Source organism: Corvus brachyrhynchos, unplaced genomic scaffold, assembly GCF_000691975.1.
Source record: "Corvus brachyrhynchos isolate BGI_N302 unplaced genomic scaffold, ASM69197v1 scaffold166, whole genome shotgun sequence".
Lineage (NCBI taxonomy): Eukaryota > Metazoa > Chordata > Aves > Passeriformes > Corvidae > Corvus > Corvus brachyrhynchos.
Window position 1 is genome coordinate 1,905,396 of NW_008239671.1, and position 23,133 is coordinate 1,928,528.

The 23,133-nt window shown below is 39.8% G+C and overlaps 1 protein-coding gene across 3 annotated transcripts in view; it reads left to right on the top strand.

The window, feature by feature from the left end:
* Nucleotides 1-23,133, top strand: part of CTNNA2 (catenin alpha 2) — a 463,429-nt gene that overhangs the window by 75,551 nt on the left and 364,745 nt on the right. For all 3 annotated transcript variants that reach the window (XM_017742415.1, XM_008639874.2, XM_008639875.2), the window contains exon 3: nt 18,992-19,187. In XM_017742415.1, the coding sequence (XP_017597904.1) occupies nt 18,992-19,187 (196 nt within the window). The remainder of the gene's footprint in view (nt 1-18,991; nt 19,188-23,133) is intronic.

Consider the following 23,133-nt stretch of genomic DNA (forward strand, 5'->3'; position numbering starts at 1 on the left):
GCGGTTATTCTAAGGAAGGGTGAGTGAAGTGGAATGTAGCAGTTCTGGAATACATGAGGAGGCAATCGGACAATTTGTCCTCTGTGGCAGGAGTGGGTAGGAAGAGAAATAATGGACTTAATTTCCAAAGGGGAAGATTGCAAATTGATATTGGAAAAAGCTCTCTTGTAGTAAGACTAGGGAAGCATTGAAATAGATTTCCCAAGGAAGTCATGCAGTGGATGGTATTCATAAAATCACAGAATCATTTAAGTTGGAAAAGACCTCTAAGACCATCCAGTCTGATCATCAGCACAGCACCACCACGTTCACCACCACGTTCACCATATCCCCAGGTGCCTCACCCACACATTTTTTGAGCACTTCAGGTATGGTGACTCCACCACTTCCCTGCACAGTCTGTTCTGATGCTGGACAACCCTTTCTGTGAAAAACCTTTTCCTGGTACCTGATCCAAACCTCCCCTGGTGCAGCCTGGGGCCATTTCAAGGTCTTTAAAACCAGAGTAGATGCCAGTTCTGCTGTGCCGCTGCCGGGAAGGGCAGAGAGGTGGAGCTGGTTCTGTTTTGGAGTGAGACAGCCCAAATATTTTTAAATCCTTTCCATGCATATGGTGCCAGAATGATTTTTTTGTCTTTTTGTTCTGCTGAATTTCATTCGTTTGCCTTTCTGACCATCAGTGAGTAGTGGCATTCACAGCATCTCTTTGAAACAGCAATAGCTTTATGTATATCCTTGTTTTTTCCTCTCTGTGCACACCTTTTTATTTTAGCGTTGAAGTTTGTCTCCCATTTTATCCCTATATGCAGCAGGTGTCCTCTGTGCCACTTTGTGGTCAGCTTTAGTTTGATTAATTTCATTAGCATAATAGTGGATTTTATGCATACTGCACCATCTGTTTCCTTTCCACTTTATTCATATATCAAATGCCAGAATTGTTCTTGAGTTCTCGGGTATCTTCCTATGTCCTTTCATTCCTGTGTCCTTTTATTTATTATGTCCCTTTATTTATTACCCTTCAGCTAAATTTGAAGGCTGAAGTATTTCTCTTCCAAGATCTCTATCACAGGCCTGAGACGAAGTAGGAAAACTGATGGAGACCTTTGATGAGCAGAGATACTCTGTATGTAAGATCTTGAGTCCAGGGATCTTAGCTGTTACATTTTAATTACATTTATTATTGAGTTATATTATTCGGGGGTTTGGGAAAGGTTATGACTACAGTCTGAGCAATTTCCTGAAAAAAAAAAAGATGTGAACAAACACAAGGCATAATATTAAGATTTTTGTCATAGAACAGCAGGAAAGGTTATGATGCTTTTTTTGACCTTTCTCCCATTTCAGTTCTCAAGACATTTTTCTTTAAGAAGAAAAAGATTGTCATATTCTGCTAGTCTAAGAAGGCTGTAAGATTTTTATTAAGTGGTGGGATTGAGATCAAGGACTGTGTTGAGAATAAACAACCACACTCTCTTCATGCAGAGACCGATAATCAGAAATAATGAGAAATGCAATTTTAACTAAATAGTGTGGGAGTCTTCATGGTGTTATTCCTATTTCTGGGAAATTTCTCTGCTGTCTCTAAGAGGGCAATTCTTTCCTCTGTGTTAAACAGAAGGAAGGAATGTGCTCCTGGGGGGTGTGTGTGTGTAGGTTTTCATTTTTATTGTTTTTAGAGACTGCATAGTTTCAGGTCAGCACTGAACCTTCTTATTCTCCTAACAAATCATTCCCTTCCACTTAGTCTGAAAGAGCCTAAATATTCTTGGTGAGGAAGTTCTGGCTTCCCCCTGAGCTGGTGCTCAAGTTTTGAGACTAATAAGCAACCTAATGCCTTCTTAAAAATCAGGGAGTTTATTGCCTGGAGATAAATCAGCAGCTCTTCTTCTTGTGGCCACAGGATTTTACACGGGGACTTTATCTGTGAGTGCAAGCTGTGCCCCCGAGTCAGAGCGGAGCAAAGCGGGGATTCATTACTCAAGCAGAAGCATCATGTGCCTAATGAATAATGGCACCTGTTTGGACTTCAGTCCCTTCCCAGCCTCTGCTGGAGCTGCAAAGTTTATCAGAGATGTTGAAATAGCTGGGGGACAACAGCCTTCAGAGCCTGTGTGGCTAAACAGGAAATATTTGGGGTTTTCAAAAGTTAGCAGGTGTGAAAACCTTTGCTTGTGCAATCAAATATTAAAGTTAATCATTTTTCCGTTTATAACAGACTGTATTTAAGAGATCATAAATACTTAACGACTTCTGGCCAAAAATATTCAACAGATGTAAGTGGGTTTCCATGGTAATTGTCTGAGGTTGTCTAACTTAATGTCCTTTCTGTGACTCCTGCTTAATTTGTGAATAAAAGTGAATACTTAAGCCTCATGAACATATTAGTTCCACCTGCATTTGCCTGTGTGGGAAAACATCAGGTTATTTGGATTGCAAGTTTGCTTGGTGGTGACACATATGGGGAATATTGAAGGTGTTCTGTGTGTGAATTGTGTTTGTAAAACAACATCTGTCACTTAAAGGCAAATCCTACCTCATTTAGAGGCAAGCTTTGTTGTTTGCCCCTTGTTTTCATGTTATATTATGATTTTTCTTTAACATGTATTTTAATTTTTTCTTAGCCACTATGTAGTCAGTATTATTTAAAAAAAAAATACCCACAACATTTTCTATGACATCTGAATTCCCAAGCAAGCCTTTGGGGGAGAATAAACGTATCTATGGTTATTCCAGTACTGAGCAGCTTCTAATTCTTTTGTAAATCTGAATATATTAATAAAAACAGTTTCTGCTTGTCTAAAACTGCATGAAATATTTGGGTGCTGACCTGGGTTAATTAAGTTGCTTAAGAATGGAACCTTTCCTCTTGATTTTATTTTAAGTAATTTGTATTCACAGTCATGGGCGAAAATTTTTCAAATTATTAAAATCAGCGATAACAACAAATCTTGAATACACAGAGGAATGTTAGAAAAGAGAGGATGACACCCAGGAAATGTAAGTCTTTCTAATTATTCTTGTGTGGCACAGCGATCTGTTTGTCTTCCTGGAAACAAATATTTCCTGCTATTCAGTGTATGTAATCCCATCCTTAATTTCATATAAATACTTCCAGAAAAGATACTTGTTCTATTTAGACTCATCCTTCTTAATTGCTGATGTTTTCAAGATGTTGGCAAAGATGTTTATCAAGCTTTAGAGAGTTTCTTGTCAGCTAAAAGCAATTCCTTCACAAATTACTAATTTTAATAATTCTGTGGATGTGTTTTTGAGCACTGCCCCTCTGTTGTGGACCTGTGTGACTGCTGGGATGAGTGCAGTGAAATTCTTCTTCCAAGTTTCTCTTGAAGTTGTGGATTAACTTTCAACAATTCACCACAAATCAATATATTTTTGTTTTCTGGAGATGGTGTTTTCCTGTTCTAGAAACAATCTGACCAACCAGTTAAAAAAATTTTACTTAGTAGTTTGTATCAAAATGCAGGTTCTTGGTTTGCACAGTAAAGTGCAGAGATTTGAGGAATCTCATAATTTCTTAAATTTCAGAGTGCTGATAGTTTTATTCAGCTGAAATACACGCCCCGAGCAGTCTCTCCTCTTCCTTGTATAATGTAGAACTGATCAAACCTTTCAAAAGGGTTTTCCACAGGATGTGTTTCTTACTTTTTTCTTCCAGTTCAGTATTAAAAACAATTGAACAAAACCTCGAACACCCCAACAACCTTTGTTAGGCATGTGCTTTTCTATATCCCACTTCCACACCTACCTCTAAAACCTTTTCCCACCTCTCCAACAGTGTGTCAACACACCAAATCACATTAATTCGGCCTAAAATTTATTGGAAAACCAGTTCTCTTAACAAAGACCTTCAAACTTAAAAATAGGCATTTGAAATACTGAATGGTTTACGTAATAAATAGTAATAATTAAGTGTAATTTGTAAGACTGACTTTTATTTTTCAGCCCTTAATGGTGGTTTGTAGGAAACTCCTTTTAGTTAGCACTCTGTCATCAAAACTTGTGTGTACAGGAAAGGTTTGGCTGTTTATTTTTTAATGAGAAAACTTGAGGCAAAAAGTAGTAGGAGAAAGTAAATAACCAGAGCAAAACAGCAAAACCAGCTTGCAGTACAATCCTGACTGAATTTTTAAATGTAATGTTTCAATAGGTAGAAATAGAGTCAGAATGTGTTGTCCTGCACTAAATGTAAGAAATTTCATTTGCTCCTTCTGCCATTGTTTTATTCTAAATGTCAAGAGTCCCAAGGAGAATTGCCTTGAAAAGGTCCAATATTTACATATTGAGTGGAAAAAGTGCAAGATCATGATTTTGGATGGCTAAATCCTAAACAGCATCTAAACACTGAAGTGATACAACCAATCTTTGCATGAGGGCTCTTACTTCTGCTGACTAACACTATGTTATCATGTGTATTAAATCATTTGAGCAGCCTGGTCTTGATTTTAATTTCAATAAATAATTGGCCATAGTGGGCTTTGCACGAGTTTAACTCGATCAGTTGGTGAATAAGACAATTTATTTGAGCCAAGTGGAAATCTGGTGTGGTTGTGGCTGCTGGTGGAGCAGGACCAGCAGCTGCAAGTCATCGACTGCTGTTCCTGATGGGCAAGTGCTGTTGCCTAAAAAAGATCCTTGTTGGGGCTGCAGAGCAAAAAAACCCTGTTCTTGTGGAAGAGGAGATGCAGTGGCAGCTCTGGCAGGGAATCTTTCCAGTACGGTTTTGTAACAATCACATAAATAGCCTTTTATATCTCTCTTATCCTGGTGGCACCTTCAAAACTTCACACATTTGCATTAAAGAAGGTATTGGTTTCAATTACTCATCATTGTGTCATCCTGGTGGGTAATCCCCATAAATAACAAATCACAGAATTTGCCTTGATAGATAAATCTTAGTGAAGGTTTTGCTCAGTGATGCAGAATTATCTTCTAAAGTGATTTAACAGCAAACTGCCTTCTGTTAACTCACTCCAGAATGTACCTAGCTTAATCTTTTACACTATAGAAATGTAATTCCCTTTAAAATTATACGGGAATATTTTCTCTAATGACTCAGAACTGTGTTCTTCATAACAAAAAAAAAAAAAAAAAAAAAAAGAAAAGAAAAAAAGAAGAGGGAAAATCAGGTGTTTTCTTCCTTCCTTGATAATGACATTCATATAGTTTACAACAAATAGCAAAAATGAGAATTTATCTAGAAACAGTGCAGGAGGTGCATTCATATTTAAATTAAACTTTAATCAATTAACACGGTTAATAAAAAGAGGTTCATTACATCTAAGATAAAAGAACACAAACAATACCCAGCCCAAGTATAAACACTCTCCTTGAAGCAGCAGTAGGAGCAGTACTTAGCCTAATGTGCAAGCTTTCAAGTGGCAGAGCGGAGGAATTTTTATATTTAGTTTGACTAAATGCTTGTTCTTTTAATCCTTTTTTTCTGCTTTGACTGGGGTGCTTAACAAACATTTCCACTCACAGATACTAATCTTAATATTACTATTCCCAGTCTCTGGAGTCTCCTAGGTTGTACTGTGGATGGTATTTTTACCAGCTGTTACACATTCCCTGTGGTAGCTACCTAAAACTTCTCATATTGTACATTCAGCTGTATTTATTTGCAAATTTTTGGACTTTTTGTGAGTTAGTCCTTGCGGGGTTTTTTTGCTACTTAGAGATGTACAGATTTTGACTGACTTTATGCATTGCTCTGAAGGCAAAGAAATTAAACTGCATCCCCAAAGACTTAATGTTGGGTGGTTTTCAACGTTTCTAAGTAGCATTTGGAAAGAGCAACCGTTCTTTGCTTGAGCAGTATTTAGTGGGAAAGGAAATTTGTGTTACAGGGCTTTGTGTTCTCTAACAGTTATGCTGGAGAATTTTGGCATTTTTTAAAGGCTTTCCTTTTAATAATTAAAGAAAACAGTTTAGATGTGCTTGTTAAGAAGCTGGCTGAAAAGATCTGCTCTTTTTCTTTTTTAATTTTTAGCAGTAATAGCCTACTGAGATAATTGTTGTTAAAATGGAGTATGGAATTATATGCTGTTAAGGATGACATCTCTATTAAATAGCTTATTCTTACAAATACAGCCTGAAGTCCATATATTTAGTGTTAATTAATGCATTTATGTTTTACTAAAAAGCTTATTTTGTGTCTCTTTGCTCTAGTCAGAATGAGCTGAAAACCAATTTAATGTCAGTTTGTGTTTCAGACACACCAACTTCTCTTTGGCACCTGCTGTTCTGTTCTGCCAATTGCCACTTGATGCTGGGAATATATATCAGATTCTTTTCTTTTCCATTTCTAAGGCTTTTCTTGGCTGTCACTGCCAGTTGAGGTTATTTCCCTTCAAATTTTTTGATTTTGTTGTTTCCCTCACCGCAGGGTTAAGTTTAATCCAGAGTTACTGTTACTGTGTTGCTATTCAGAAAATCAATGCTGATGGTGGCAATGGCAAGAGACAGTGGGTGAGGAAGGAGTATTTAATTTGCAGCAGGAGAGGGAAATAGCCTGAACTTTGCCATGGGGGAGAAAAACACAACCCCAAAATCAGGAATCAGGTAGGCAGACAAATGCCTAGTGCTGGGGTGATCAGGAAGGTTTAGGTGCCATATGCAGTGGCATAATTAGGTGTATTATTCATGGTTCTGTTGAAACAAACAAAGGAAAAAAAAAAATGTTGATGTCTCCTCAACTAGATCTGTCTGTGGAGTGTGTGGGACAGAAGTAGCTGTTAGTGCTGTGTGGGATGATGTTGCTGCTCTCTGTTGTTCTGACAAAAAAATCTGGAACAGCAGGAGGAGGACAGAGATGGATCAGTTCCTGGCGAAGCCTGGGAGAAAGCCAGCGCTTACTTCTAGTTTGACCAAAGGAGGTTTCTGGAAATGTTCTCTTTTGCCATGTCTGGAGTTCTGTCTCTGAACAACAGGCTGTTTGTATTAGCATCTGTACTGCCTTGGCAGGTCCCCAGTGATGAAATTCCAAAATAAATATGCATCCAAAGGAGTGTGGCCAGCAGGCCAAGGAAGGAGATTCTCCCCCTTTGCTCTCATGAGACCCCACCTGGAGTGCTGGGTACATTTCAGGTGCCCTCAACGTAAGAAGGACGTGGAACTGCTGGAACAAGTCCAGAGGAGGCCACAAAGTTGAGAAGGAGACCAGAGAACCTCCCCTATGAAGACAGGTTGAGAGAGTTGGGGCTGGAGAGGGGAAGATTTTGCGGAGACTTCACAGCACCTTCCAGTATCCAAGGGATACGTGGAAGCCAGAGTGGGATTCTTCATCAGGAACTGTAGTGGTAGGACAAGAAGTAATGGATTAGACTGAAAGAGGTGAAATTTAGGTTAGATACTGGGAAGAAATTCTTCCTTGTGAAATCCTGGCACAGGTTTCCCAGAGAAGCTGTGGCTGCCCTATCCCTGGTAGTGTCCCAGGCGAAGTGGGACGGGGCTTGGAGCAACCTGGGATAGTGGAAGGTGTCCCTGCCCATGGCAGGGGGGGGAACTGGATGGTCTTTAAGGTCCCTTCCAACCCACACCATTCCATGATTCTGTGTTTATTCTGTGTCCAGCATAGCACAGTAACCTTGTAATGCATAGAATATGCTCTGCTGAAGCGTGATGTGTGACCCCTAAGTGGATGAGGTGGTTGTTCTCCAGTGGCAGATACACCCTGTCTATGACCATCAGAAGATAGCTTTGTATCTCATTTTAGCTGTATAGTAATGACTTGAAAGCTCAGTCAGTTGCTATTAAAAAAAACCACCAAAAAGATAGAAAGCAGCCTTTCCACAGACTCAGATCTCTCACACAAGTTGTTTGTAGTAACACAATTCTGTTCTTTTTCTTGTGTGGTTTTCGTTTAGGATAGTTTTGGGTTTTTTTTCTGTATTGCTGTGCACAAGGCACACAATAGAGTTAAACCTAGACGAAATAAAGGCTTTACCTTCTAACTGTAGATGAAATACAGGCTTTGCCTTCTCAGTCTCTCTACAATGTTCAGGGGATATGGGAACTACAAAGGAGGTTAAAAATTGGCTGGACTTCTGGACTTCAGTGGTAGGGGTGGAAGATTGATGGCCACCAATTGCAAGGGAATTCTGCAGGACTTGGGGTCAAGCTGACCTTGTTTAATGTCTTGTCATTGGTCTGGGCAGGGGGGTGAGATGCACCCTCAATAAATTTCCAGACAGCACCAATTTGGGAGGAAGGTCAATACGCTCAAGAAGTAGGGCTGGCACGAGGAGTATCTCAGAAGGTGGGGGAATGGGCTGGCATAACCAAGTAAAGATCAGCAAAAGCCAGTGCAGAGTCATGCAGTAGGATGGAGTCACCTGGTGGTGTGATATGGGCTGGGTGGAGGCTGACTGAGCACTGCTCTGCGGGAAGAATGTGAGAGTCCTGCTGGAAAATTCAGAACATGAGACTGGAGAGCCACATCATAGGAGAGAAGGCTGAAGTCATACTGAGCTGTTCTGCTGGGTTTAGCATAAGAGTGAAGAGAGAGTGAAGGGAAGTGAGAGTTCTTTTCTAAGCAGTCATTCTAAGACCACATCTTCAGTACTGAGTCTTTTTTGGGGTTCTTGAGTACACCAGACATTGCAGGACTGGAACAAATCCTTATCCTACTTTGAAGGTGGCCTTGCTTTGGTGAGGAGCTGGGCTAGAGATCTCCAGAGGTCCCTTCCAGCCTAAATTAAGTTACGATGATGTGTGTAACAACTACGAAGGTGCTATAGGGGCCATACGAGGAGTGATTGAGGTCACTGGGCTTGTTTATCCTGGGGGAAACTGAGGGGACACCTCACCGTGGTCTGCAGGAGAAGCAGGTGGGCAGCACCAGTCTCTGCTCTCTCTGACCAGGAGCAGGACCCAAGGGAATGGCTGGAACTGTGTCAGGGGAGGTTTAGGTCGGATATCAGGGAAAGGTTCTTCCCCCACAGCGTGCTGGGGCACTTCCCAGGCTCCCCAGGGAATGGTCCCGGCCCCGAGGCTGCCAGAGTTCCACGAGCGTTTGGACAGCGCTGCCAGGGATGCCCAGGGTGGGATTGTTGGAGTGTCTGTGCAGGGCCAGGAGTTGGACTGGAGGATCCTTGTGGGTCCCTTCCAGCTCAGGATATTCTATAATTCTGTGCTAATTTTAGAATTTTAAGTTGGCGATGGAGATTTTATACAGTGTGTGAAATGTGCAAAATAAACAACCTAATTAAAGCAGCCTTCAGGGAATACTCTCTTCTGTCTTTTTGAGTGAGAATTCATAGGTGCTCTGGATTTGCAATCTCACCAGGATATTCTTTGCTGTTCATAACATAAGCCTGAGTGCAACGGAATGGCATGAAGAAGTTAATTTCATTATTATTCTTACTATTCAAAATAGATCCCCCAGAAAATTAAGTAGTATCCATTCTGGGGGAATTTTGATTTAATCTTTGTATATGTAGAGTGGAAGATAGTGCTTGCTTCAGTTTTCAGCTGTTCTTTATGGGCAAGGTTTTCATTAAAAAGATACAATAGTTGTTACAGAGAAACCAGAGCACTAACTCACCACATGCGTCTGAAATATTTTACTTCCTTCACTTACAGTGCTTTACATTAACTGAAACAGAAACTCCTGGGAATCGTTTTGCTTTGGTATTTAGTGATGTATGAGATTGTTTTCAGTGCTGTTTATGGCAGTTCACAAACAATAACATTACCCTGAGGAAACAGCTCTTGATGGCTCCATCAGTCGGAGCACCAGCGTCTGTCCTTTGGCTGCTGGAAGCCTGGGGAAGATCAGCTGCCTGGGAGAAGCTTAAACATTGTGCTACCTGCCTTTGTAGTTGCCTGCTATCTTATTTTGGTATCCAGTTAAGGATTATTTAAATCCTTTTGTGTTATTTCTCCTTGAACAATGTCTTAGTCATTGGAGAAAAAACCTAAAGAAAGATAATATTGAAGTTTCTATTCGGGATGTGCTATCTAGTAAGGTAAGAAATAAAACTTTCAGGTGTTTTATTCCCTCAGTGTAATCATAGAATGGTGTGGGTTGGAAGGGACGTTAAAGACCATCCAGTTCCAGCTCCTGCCATGGGCAGGGACACCTTCCACTATCCCAGCCCGGTCCAACCTGACCTTGGACACTTCCTGGGATGGAGAGTTCACAACCCCAGAACTGGTTACAAAAAGCTGTAGAGCCTCACTAGAGCAGCTGCTATCTCACTTCTCCTCTTTCTTTCCTCCCCCCCCTCTAGCCAGTACAACTTGCTGCCTGCTCTGTGGTTGAGTTCCTTTGATAACTACATCTTAAATACTGCTGCTTTTGAGATTGCTAGCAGATTTTTAAACCAACAACAACTGTCAAGAAAATAGTGCATTAAATATCAGCTAAGAATTTCCTTTTGTCAAGCATGTGCTGTTTACAGTGCCAAGGCTCATGCTCTCCTACAGATCCAGTAAAACAGCACGAAGTGCAATGAATCCAGGGATTTCACAGGAGTTTTTCTATTACTCTAGTGTGGTGTGCCCTCATGTGGTTAAATGCAGTATCTTCCTTGAATCAGTCTGACATCCTTTGGATTTATTCTGTTCCGCTAAAGAACTGGGAGAAATAAAGGCTCTTGGTGGGAGACAGTTTGACACCAAGTAGGTTCTTGGTATTTTTTTGTCTTTGCAGTTCTCAAGTGATTTGGTACTTTTGAGATGAGTATAAGTACACTTGCATTTGGTTCTAATTCAACTACAGATGTGTGTGTTTTCCTTATCTTGTTTCTTTTTTGAGATTTTGGGGATCCACTTGGTAATATTTAGGCCAAGGTGGCTTCGTTTCTGATCGATTAATGTGGATAACTCTGAGTCTGGAAGTGAACACTTGTTGATTTTCTCCCACATAGTACATAATAACAGTAATCTTTTATTTTTTATACCCTTTGAGTACCACAAGACTTAATTTTTTGATAATAATAGATAGCTATTGACTGTACATATCTCACATTTTGCATGTGATGTGTTTGTAAGCTTGACTATTAGCTCTGTATTCAGTTTTGGAATAAGAGGAGGCATAAGAGTTAATGAGATGTTCCTTTATACTTCTTATTTTGTACTTTTTATTGTATCATTCACGTAGATTGCAGGCAGCTTTTTTTGGGGGCTTCATATCCTTACAGCAAACTGCAGATGATGATGACTTTTCTTCTGTGTCCAAAAGTAGTGCAACAAAGTTTTGCCCAGAATGAAAAGTTGGTAAAATTGGAGAAAAACACACACTTATGGCATCAGTGACATTTACTGTTTTAATTAACAAGGAAAATAACAGATGTCAGCAGGAGGGTTGCAGTAGTAATAACTTATTAACTGTGAGAAGTTAAATAAAGTTATTGAATGCAAAAAATTACTTCATCCTCAGTTACTGCTCAGTGGTTGCCAAGATCATTTACCACAGCACTGAAAGTTGACATTTCTGGCTGTTTTGAGGTCACTGCATTTAATGTATATTTACTGATTATCAGGTAGACTCCAGCTTTCTGATTATTTTTAGCCGGGGTAAGATAAACTTCATGTTTTACTCTTTAAAGGAACGTTTCTTGAGCTGTGATCTGTTAAACCACTGCTGAGTTGCACAGAGATGATCACTTGGAGCCAAATAAGTTGCCTTGAGTGGTTTCAACATTTTAAGTTCCTACGTGGATACGTGATGTTGTCTCACTTGGACAATGAGAAACAGAAGGAAGATAGTGGCAGGATCACAAGCAGGAAGTATTTGTGTCTCCACATGTTGCTCCAATTAAAATTCAGATCCTTGATTCAGAGCTTTGGAAGACTCAAAGGTTTCGAGATGCCAAGTCCGTTTAGGCATCCAGCTCTGGGAGTGTAATCCATAAACAGAAGTTACGTGATTAATTCTCCTTTTCAACACATGGAGGAGAGAAGAGAGATGCTTAGGAGTGAGATTTAGAAGATGTTGTGGAAGAGATGGGAAAGGGAGCTTTTTGAAATCCCATCCCTTTCCAGAATTTATATGCTGAACTCTGAGCCTGCAGAGGGGAGCTAATGTCACATGGTGATTAATAGAGCACAAGTTTGCTTGGAGTTAGTCTTAAATCTTCCCTCAGGGTTAAAAAATGGTTCATTCTTCTCACTTCAAGCCCAAGCATGCTGGTGCTGCAGTCCACCTTCTTATAAAATATCCCAGGTGTTAAGATGGTCACCTCTGAAGGAAGAAGACTTGGTTCACTTCTCTGCTGAGCCTGAGGAACTTCCAACCTACATTTCTTACTCCCAAGACAGTGCTGTGCCCCACAATTCATGGCCTGGCCCCTAAGGTGGTCATCCTGCCAGAATTATGCCATTGTGGGGGGAAGAATTCTTCTTCCTCTTTTCAGCTTAGTATGATCATGAACTACTCTTATGCATAATGAAGAAAGAGATGACAGAAAATTCATGTTTAACACAAGCCATAGATATGAATTTTTGAAATGGTACAGCTTAACTTGCTTGGTGAAAGCTAAAAAAGTGAAATAATAGGAATTTGTGGATTCTGTGCTGTCTTTAGCTGTTGGACTTGACTGGGATCAAGCCCTTTTGTACAATTAGAAAACCCTCAGTGAATTACACATTGAGAGGAAGATCTAGAATTTGACTTTTATCTTCCTCTTGCATTTAAAGGCATTGAACAGATTTTTTAGGAGTCAGATTAAGCCGATGGTTTTGCTGAAGAATATGTAATTGCTCCATTTAAACACCTGCTTCAGCTTTTCTCTCTCGGCAAAAGCTGGAATTGTCAAAATCCTAACAAGATACTGGAAACCTGTGTTCAGGAATGGGATTATTTAGTTCTTAAAAGTGAGGTTTTGAAATCCTGCCAGCACAGAGACAGAGAAGGAGTCTTGTAATGGATGTTGCTGCTTGTGCTGCCAGTTCAAGAGACGGTCAACCCTTAGAGTTGCCAGTTGTCAATTGGATGGTGTGAGGAACCTCAAGTAATGTACAGGAGCAAGTGAATTCTTGGGAAACTTGAGGAATGTAAATCTTCTGTCTTTCATGAGTGGAATATTAACATAATCTGTTTTTTCTGTCTACTGGGTAACTCCTGGAATTCATATTTGGCTTCTAAATAGCATCACAGTCCTTTAGTGCCAATTGACAGGAGAAACTTGTCACAAAAAAAAAAATTAATAATCTTTGCTCCTAATTTATTACAAATTAGAGGCAAATTGTATTATGGGAGACATTTTATTAGCTTAATTTATATTGATTCTTGTTTCAGTTGTGGGAGAGTTGGTGAAAACACACTGCAGGTTTTCATCGTTGTTGTATACATTTTTCATGAAGATTTTTAGGAGGAACATAACCATGATTCTTCATTTAATTGTGTTTTTCTAGTCTTCTTTTTCTTAGCAATATGATTTGTGAAAATATATTTCATGTTTTGTATGTCTGTTGTAGAAATTTTTGATAGTTTTTTTTGGGAAGATTTGTAGGAGGAAAGTTAAGTGTGGGGTGGTTTATTTATTTTTTATCCTTTTTGATAGCATAACAAGTAGTCAGAAGTTCCACTGAGAATGAATACTTGCTGAAGAACTTTCAAAGTGCCTTATATAATATTCATTCACATTGGCTGGGATGTAAACCTCTTCCCGTGGTGGGAGCACTGATAAGAAAAATACAAATTAACAGCAACGGTGCTGCTATCTCCAAATTACATCCTAAAGGTACCTCATGTGGGCAGAATGGAAATATGCAGATTTGTTCAGGAATTAGCGTTTGGCAGCAGAAATGTGAATCGGAGCCGCTCGCTGTCCTCAAGCTACACTGGATTAAAATATCCTGGCTCTAATCAGTGTTGCCTCAGTTATCTGAGTGCTTCCCAGCCAAAAGGTAGGTGTGGCACTGGCATTTTGTAGCACCCCAGCTAATAATTTATGCATTAGAGAGAGTACTCTGCTTATTTATGAATTCCTCTAACCCACAGGTGTTTGCAAACACTGAGGGGAGCTGGAAGGAGTACAAAAAGCTGGGTTAAACCACTGGAATTCAGCGTGGATAGGCAAAGTTCTATTTATCAACGAGAGTCCAAATATCCACATAGGATAGGAAGAGAATTTCAGCTTTATGAATTACGTAGACAGCTGGTGCTAATCGTGCGGAGATAATTACAAGAGTTAATTATGTAAGCTGTTATGATTTATGGGGTAAGGACAGTGGCAAATTACTCAAGTTGATAGGGAAAATTGAAGAACAGTTATTATCAAAAAATGGAGTTATGTTACAGACTGAATCATGCTCAGCACAACATCTGTGTTCACCCATATTGCTGTAATAGGGAAAAAACCCTTTTTCGTGTGTGGCACTAGAGAATAAGCACAAATATGGGAGAAAACCCAACAAGTTATCTGCTCCTCTGCACAAATATGGAAAAAATCCAATTTAGCTGCTTTTCTCTTTTGTATGTGAATGAAATGTAGTTGTTGAGAGCATTTTCTCCTGTATTTTGCTCAGTAATACCTTGCAGTTGGAGTGGGATCAGCTAATGAGCTACTGCTGAGAGCCACATCATAACTTAAGGCTTTGGTGTGCAGAGCCAGGAATTTATATGGCAAAATTCCACCTCTGTTTGCTCTGCTGGTGGATGGTCCAAGGGAAGGTCACAAAAACAGTGCTCAGGTCTGTTCACCTCATTTTGAGCAGGGAATCAAATCAGATCTTCCTACGGCCATGCTGGTGCTTTAACCCACAGCACAATTGGCTTTTCTCACCAGGTATTTTGAAAGGTCTCTTCTGCCAAAGGAAACAAACAAAAAAAAAGCAAATCCAGCCATGAGACAGTTTTGAAAAAGAGATTTTGTGTTTTCCAGGCAGTTCTAATGCTTTTTTTTTTTTCCTTTGATGAAACAAACTTCTGTTGGAAACAGCAGGATTTTGAGTGCTCAAGGGGTTACCATTATACAACCAGTGAGGCAATGAGATGGTGCAGTGGAGTGGAAGGGCAGCTGATACCTAGAAATGAAAGGGCCCTTCCACTGAAATGTCAGGGCTGTCTTTGCTCAGGTCACTGAGAGTTTCCAACACCTTGGTGATCCGTGAGTGCATGAGAAGAGAGGAACAACTCGTAGCTGTTCACATTCAGGAAATGCTGCTGGGAAGAACAAATAATATTTACTTGAAAATGCAAGGGGCACAGGGGAGAATAGTGAATTTTTTTTTTTGCAAGCAATTAGTGATCCTTCAGAGAAATCCTTTTACGTTGATTTCACCTGTCACAACCAGAGCCAAGTATTTGTGTGAATGTTTTTCATAATGGACATGTTTGCAGAGCTGTATTTGATTTGCCTGCTTTGGTTTATTAAAAACAAGGAAATGTATAAATGCTGTCCACCCTCAGAAAAGCCCAACAGCCTCAGTCGTTGATATTTAAATTTGTAGAATCACAGAATCATAGAATGATTTGTGCTGGAAGAGACCTTTAAAGATCCCCTGGTCCAGTCCCCCTGCCATGTGCCACCAGTGTCCCCAAGCCTTTCTCCAAAGGGCTGCTCTCAATCCTTTCATCACCCAGTCTGTGCTGAAAACACAACACTAAGGCATCTGTCCTGTGTGAGGGACCAGTGAGAAACCACAAGGATTAGCAGGATAATTAAAAAAAAAAACCCAAAAAGAAACTATCAATATTTGCCTCAAAAATTGTCAATATATGCTTGTTTTTAACGTGGTTGTGGAAAGTCTTGGGTAACTAATGCAATTCAAGCAGATACTGAGCAAAGAGAAGGCAAAGGGGCAGAATTACAGCCCTTAAACTTGTGGCCCACGCTTTTCAGAAATCTGTAGGGAAGACAGTTTAATTCAGAGAGCCAGGAATGTTCTTCTGTGAGCTGGAGCTGCTGACAGGGGATTAATTTGATGAGTGTGTGATCCAGCTCTATCCCCTTTCACTTCTGGCATTCCCTGCCCGCACGTGACCTCTGCCATAGGGAAATCCATGCTAACAGAATGTTCTGCTTTCTGCAAAGACATCTTCACCTTTCTTTTGTGCTGCTGGAGCTGTGGAAGGAGGCCTTCATTCAGGATGGGGCTGAACTATTAATTAGTGAAGTTCTGTTTTTCTGGCAGAGATCTGTGCTAGGACTGTGTGAAGCTTCTTTAATAAAGTAAGAGAGCAAGGTTCCCTAGTGGGATCACAAAGCCAGGATCATTACAGGGCTGCCAAATGAGCTTATGGTAATTATCAAGTGATATATTTGATGATTGTACAGAATTTTGGGCGAGTTCTGCATTAATTAGTAACAGAAGCAGATAGAGACATTCTTTCCTTTGTATCAGTATAGGTGGGGTAAGATACTGAAAATAAACCAGTTAGCTTTAAAGCCCTGCTGGAAAAGTGAGTTATGTCAATAAGATAAAAGGTTATTATTATTTTTTCTTCATTTTTTTTTTCATGCAGTTTATATAAATTCACAGGTTATAGGCTTTTAAAAAATGTGAAAGAAGCTAATATGCCATGGGTTTTTCTGTCACTGGTGTCAGAAGCCTTCGTCCCCTGTTGCCCTGTCCCAGTGCAGCTGACTTTCCTGAACAGGAATTCTAATTTTGGAAGAGACTGCATTTTTAGCCTTTTAACTGGTAATTTAATGTGATTTAAAAGAAGCTGACGCAAGGTGTGCAAAATGGCAAGATTCCAGTTTTTATGAGTGGTTTGCTTCCTATAAGAGCTCTGTACTATCCAGAACCCAACCTGTTGGCGCAGACTGGAATCCAGAATTGCCCTTTTCCAAGGCAATTCCTAGCCCCACATGAAGAATGGTTTCTCTTCTTGCTTCATCTGAATGCTGTTGATTAGAGGGTAGTGAGATGTTGCTTTTTTTGGATTTCATGCCAGCAGATCTGGTTTAAAATTTTAAAGCCTTTGCTTCAAATTTACAAATCATTGAGGTTCATTGGCAAACAATGCCTCCAGCACCACTTGTCATCTTGTGCTCTCTTGCTGGCTCACCTTAGACTCTTCCATGATTATATTTGAGACCCAGCTTTTGACATGATGGAAACTTCTTTTTTTAATGTTAGAAACAAAATAAATAAGAAAAAAGAGCAGCAAAACTTCTATGAAGGAATTGGGCTCAGGCAGAATACACCAGCTTTTCCTTTAGAAAAAGGGGGTTGGCTTCGGGCGTGCTGTTTCCTACCTGTGTGTTATAAGAACTGGTAGAAAAAGTCTCCGTCCTCTGTGGCAATTTGGATTTTCCTATCGACTGTGTTAGTTCTGAACTCAGCAGCTCAGAGTGTTAGCAAAGGTTTTCTGCCAGTGCTGGATCCTCTTCTTCTCTAGGACCTTCACATGTTCATCTGCTCTACTCAGACTGACACAGAGAACTGAGAAGATTTTGAGCACTTGGGGACAGTTGAAATGATTTTTCTCTATTTGGGCGCATCAGGCAGCATAGGGCAAAGCAGTTATTTTATTTCAAAAAAGCCTTAAAGAAAATATTACTAATTATTTTATTTTAATTTGTAACTGCCACATTGGGAAGTTCTGATAAACTTGTATTGTTTGGTGGTGATTTAGAATTATTTGCATTTCCGTAGGTGTCTATGAAGATGCCAATGACAATGATCAACTATGAAAGGATCTTCTGGAAATTTCATGAGGAATATTTACAAGGGAAAGCTAATAAAGAAAATACTATTTCTAGATACAAATAGTGGAAAATACGTCTCCATATGGTGGATGAATATTACATTCCAGTAGCCTGGCAGACTCCTTCCTGAAAGAAGGCTCTGGAATACATTTTTTTTCCTCCCAATATATCCATGCCTATGGTGTTTCCAAGCCCTGATTATATATAAAAATAGATATAGATATAGACATAGGTACTACAGTCTGTAGTTTTTAGATGTGATTTGGAATAAAAACTATCTGAAAGGGAAAAGAAATGTAGCACAAAGAGCATGGTAAAAGGCTTTTTGGTCAAAACTCTGCCAAAGACCTTGTCACTCTTCTGGTAACAGCGATGAGATGACAGTGAATTTTCATCCTTGTTTTAAAATCCTTTGGTTTTTAGTGAAATGTCTTTATTGCGAAGGCATTTATTTTCTTGCAGCAAATTTGTGGCTTAGAACACTGATACAACACTTCAAGTGCCCTGGTTTGTGTCCCACTTAGGGAGAATTGCATCCCTGAGCATTATGGATCCACTGCTGGTTTTTTGTGCATTTAACACCTGATAATACCCAGTTCAAAATTGCTGTTCTACCGAGCAGCAGCCTGGTACTGCTGGAGTAAAGCAGGATTCCGTCTTTGCCCAGCACTCAGCTGTGGGATCTACACGCTGTGCTGTGTTTTTAAGCTTTCTAATCAGTTTATTGACAGCTCAATAAAGAATTCCTTCAGGAGATTCTGCAAACATGGAAGCAGAGTTTCCTTCTGTTTAACTACTCACTGATCATTTCACTGTCTGCTGTGGGTTTATGACAAAATATTAGGAATATAGTGAAGCAACACTAAGGCAAAGGGTTTTAACCTGTATAATCTTTGCAGGGGAGCTCTTCATACCTTTCACGTCTGGAAAACAGCCGCAATGTTTTTGTCACCACGTGTGTTGTCACTGACAGTACATTACCTCAAGGGACAATTGCTTTTTGAATGGTTTGTGACCCTTGTGTGTTCAGGTTCCATTTTATCAGCTTCTTCGTTTTTTAAAAATGAAAACCAGTGACAAAAACGATGCTTTGGCAGCACTGCCCTGCCATGCCTGGTTCTTATCTTTTTCTTTTTGCTGCTTGGCTGTGATTTGCTTAGCCCAGACTGAGGAGAGTTTAAAAGGAAAACCCTCTGTTGAAAGACATGCTGTTGGATTTTATACTTCCATTTTATCTGTTCAAAACATGTGACCACTTCATCCCTTCCAGGGCACAGAAAATAGTGTGAGGATTGAGTTAGGTGTTCCTATTAATAGTTGGGGAATTGTTCAAACTGACAAAAACTTGTTTTGCCTGCCCAAAGGTGACGACGCTGGTGAACACGAGCAATAAAGGACCCTCTGGCAAGAAGAAAGGCCGCTCGAAGAAGGCTCATGTTTTGGCTGCCTCAGTGGAGCAGGCCACTCAAAATTTCTTGGAAAAAGGAGACCAAATTGCTAAAGAGAGCCAGGATCTCAAGGAGGAATTGGTTGCTGCTGTAGAAGATGTTCGAAAACAAGGTATGTGGGACAAAATGCTTGACTGAAGTAAAGCTTCACCTGGTGCCAAAGCTTATTGTTTCATCTTCGGCCTGTTTTTATTCTGCTGTGTGACAAAATGATGTGGTTTCTTTCACTTGGCTAAATCTGAGCGCTGGTTTGAAGCCTGTGGGTGCAAATGTAGATTTAGGATTATGGCACATATGTTTCTGAGCAATTTAACAATTATCAACCAGATAAAACAGCAATATAGAAGTACTTGTGGTTTCAAGTAGATATTGAAATATATAATAAAAAAATTACCCAAGCCTGAAAATACAGAGATAATAGCAATATTAAAGCAATTATTTTCTGAGTATTGGTGATAAATGGATACTCATAAAATCTGACCATTTTCTTTCAGAAGATAAAATGGGTGTGAGATGCTTTCAAATTTACCTGTTTGGTAGGGGAAAAATATGTTTTCAATATATGCCTATAACAAAATGTTTCAGTTTTATTGATTTTGATTGTAATTATCTTTATTGCAGCAGAATTAAGTACCTTTCAGGTTTATTCCATTGTAAGTCCTATAATCTAAAGATACCGTCTGCCAGTATCATCAGCCCTGGGTTTTAGAAGAAGACTGAGAGATCTCCAACTGAGATTTCAAAAGGAGTCTAAAGGATTGGGGTGTAAAATACTGATGTTCAGTGAGTTACTCCCACAGAACTCATACTTTGAATTTTTCATCTTGTGCAAATTGGACTGAAGTGATCATATGAGAAGGCAGGGTTAAATTTTGTATATATAAGCACTGATTAGTGAATATTCCAATCTGTTCCATCCTGACGGTATTTTTTCCTCCTCTCCACTCTATGTATATTTGGTTTCACTGTTTTCCTGTTCTGTGTGGCTTGGGTTTTCTTAAGTATTCAATTGCCAGTACATCAGAATAAGTTAAGTATTTGCTGTATGCTCTATGTACAATGATATTCCAATACTCTAGTGGGGTTTTAGGTTTTGTTGATTATTTTTTCTTCTGGGTGTTGTTGTGATGATGGAGTTTTGGTTGGGTTTGGTTTTTTTTTTTTAGCTTTTTAATGCTGATGCCTGGCTCTTCTGGCATTAATTTTCATTTGTCAACTACTTCACTACTTCAGTTTCCTGTTGCTTACATTCCTTATTTTGTGTTGTGTCAAGCTGTAGCTCAGCATCTTCAGTTGTGACACGAGTGCCCATGTTCTCTCTGAATTTAAAACGTTCTCCTTTTTGGGTTTGTGATGCTGACTCAGCTTCTCCTCGGCAGTCTTCTACTGAGTTAGAGGCATCAACCTAAACTTGCCTTATCTAGGCTGAATTTTTGACTTTTTAAATGACAAAAAGACCTTTACTCTTCTTTTTTTAACTTATATGTTAAAAAAATTCAACCCAAACAACAATGAAGAAGCAGAGAGGGGAAAAAAGATCTTAAACCGTATTACACAGAATGACACAGACATTCATCTCTTGTCAACACTCCAGGCTGGGAAAAAAGCCTGTCAGAAAAGTGGAGCAGCTTTTTTTGGGGCCTGTTCAACACGATCCCATAATGAGGAGAGCAGGAGACACCACACACCATTATTAGCACCCACGAGCCGTGTAAACGAGACCAGCCCTGGTGTGATGTGAAATGATATGTTTAGCTCAGTGGCATAAAGAGCTGGATTAATGAACTGAGGCTGTGTTTTCCTGGCTGATTTCCTGGCAGGGTTCCAGCTGGGATAATTACATCGTCAACCTAAAAATGTCTGCGGCAGTTACAGCTGGCTCTTGGTGTGCTCCTCATTTCCTGCCCTGCCTTGCTGGGTACTGTTATGTACTACTAAAGGCAGCAATTCACTCCAGGGACTCTTGCTTTTCATTGATAGGTGTGGAACAAATGTTCTATATCATTTGCAAAACGCTTTGGAGTAACTGAGAGTGCCCGTGGTGTTAAGATTCTTGTTACTGCTATAGTGTGGAAGGGTAAATTCTGTTGGCTGTAGAAAACTCTGGTGATCAATGGGCTTGATTTATGAAGTTGGGTTCTAAAAACACAAAGAGCAAAAAGAGAAGATTTGATGCCTAAAGCTTATCCCTGTATATCCCATAATGATTCCATAATAGGAACACTTACAGCTCAAAACCATCTAAATGAAATTATCCAGTTGCTGAGCCTTTAAATGCTTTGCTGTGTGGGTGTTTATTCTGGTACTGTTGGAGTTGTGTAAAAGATCTCCCAGATGGGGGACAAAGGAGACCTGGGAAATGTGGATATTTATCATTCATGTCTTTTTATATTAGAGAGGAGGGAAGGCAGAGACTCCTTTGCCCATGGCAGGATTTGGAACTGGATGATCTTTAAGGTCTCTTCCAACCCAAACCATTCCGTGATTCTGTGGACCGTAAAGAATGAAGCTACAAAGCCTGAGAAGTGCAGGGAAGTGAAGAAGAACTCACAGGAATAAAAAGCACAGTATATGCTACATTGACAACACAGGTGTCTAAATGCAACTGGTCTTTTATTGATCAGTAGAGAAAAAGGAAATTCCCTGTGGAGGAGAAATTCAGGCCGTGATTGACACAAAAATCTGTCAAGAACTGCAGGACCATTGGGCTCAGGTTTGATTAAATTTATTAAGAGACAGTCTGGGATGCTGCAGAAGGCAACACAAGGAAGTAGGTTATAGTCATGTAAATTTATTCTATCTGGTAGATGGCTTTGGCAATATCTGTCTGTAGGTATGTGCCTGATTTCAATGTAATTTTCCTGGAAGTTTTCTGGCATGTAGCTGAAATTTCCATTAAAAATATGATTTAGTCCAGCAGCTGGTTGTTGTGTTTTAAATTTTTGCTTTTCAAGCATGGTAGATAAAATTTCACACCATAATCTGAAATTCATACTTCAGTCATGGGATAGAAAATAGCTGTTGATGTTTTTTGTACTTGAAGACAGGGTAAAGTTGAGGTAGGGTTAATTTTTTGTTCATGCAGATTTATGGACATTGTAAAAAAGGAATGTGATCTCTTGTTACAGTGCGGATACTGCAACACGTGTATCAGATAATGAGGCCCGTGGAAAAGAAATATATATGGACAGATTCTTGATAGATGTTTCAGAGATGTTTATTTCTCTAGCCACATGGCCAGGCTCTGCCGAGGAACTGCTCAATCACGGGACCCGAGGGTCCTTGCCCGCGCAGGGGAACACAAAACAACCAATGGGGAACGAGGCTGACCAGGGACTAAAGAAACCCATGCCTCCCCCCCAGGGCCCCTCTCCCAGAACCCCACGGCAGGGGGAGGGCCCCAACAATCTATGTGCTCTGTGACTATCTTGAAATTGTGGATGAACGCCTGAGACATGAAAGTGACTTTAACTTTCTTGGCAGTTTTTTTCTTACTGACAGAATACACTAAAAAATAAAATTTTGAGTGCTTTAATGCTTTTCACTATCTAGTTTTGAAAGCTTTTTGAAAGATGTTTTAAAACTTAAATGAAATCCCATGAAAGATAGTTTCTAGAAAAATCTAGAAAATCTAGAATATTTTTTTCTAGAACTGTGTGAATCTTTTTTTAGACAAACCCCCCCCCCCGATCTTTTCAGTTAAACTTACGTTCTCCCTATGTTTATTTATAAACCTTTTCACTGAAGTATATGAAAGCTTTCCTTTTTTTTTTTGCTTACTGATGTTAATGTGTGCTAGTTCTTGATAGAGGAAAAAGTGTGTCTGTGGAGAGAAATTACTGGAAAACAGGTTTTTTAGACAAACTAGAATTTCTGTTCATTCTGAAAGGTGAAGTGGGGCATGTGGGCAGTCATGCTTAATGGGAAAATGAATCTTGCTCTGCACTTTTGAAAGAACTTGTGTGTACAATAAACATACCCTCTTTTTTCCCAATAATACCTGTGATGAGGTGCTCTGCAACTCACTTTTGTCTGGCTGGTGGCTCATGCCTGGTCTG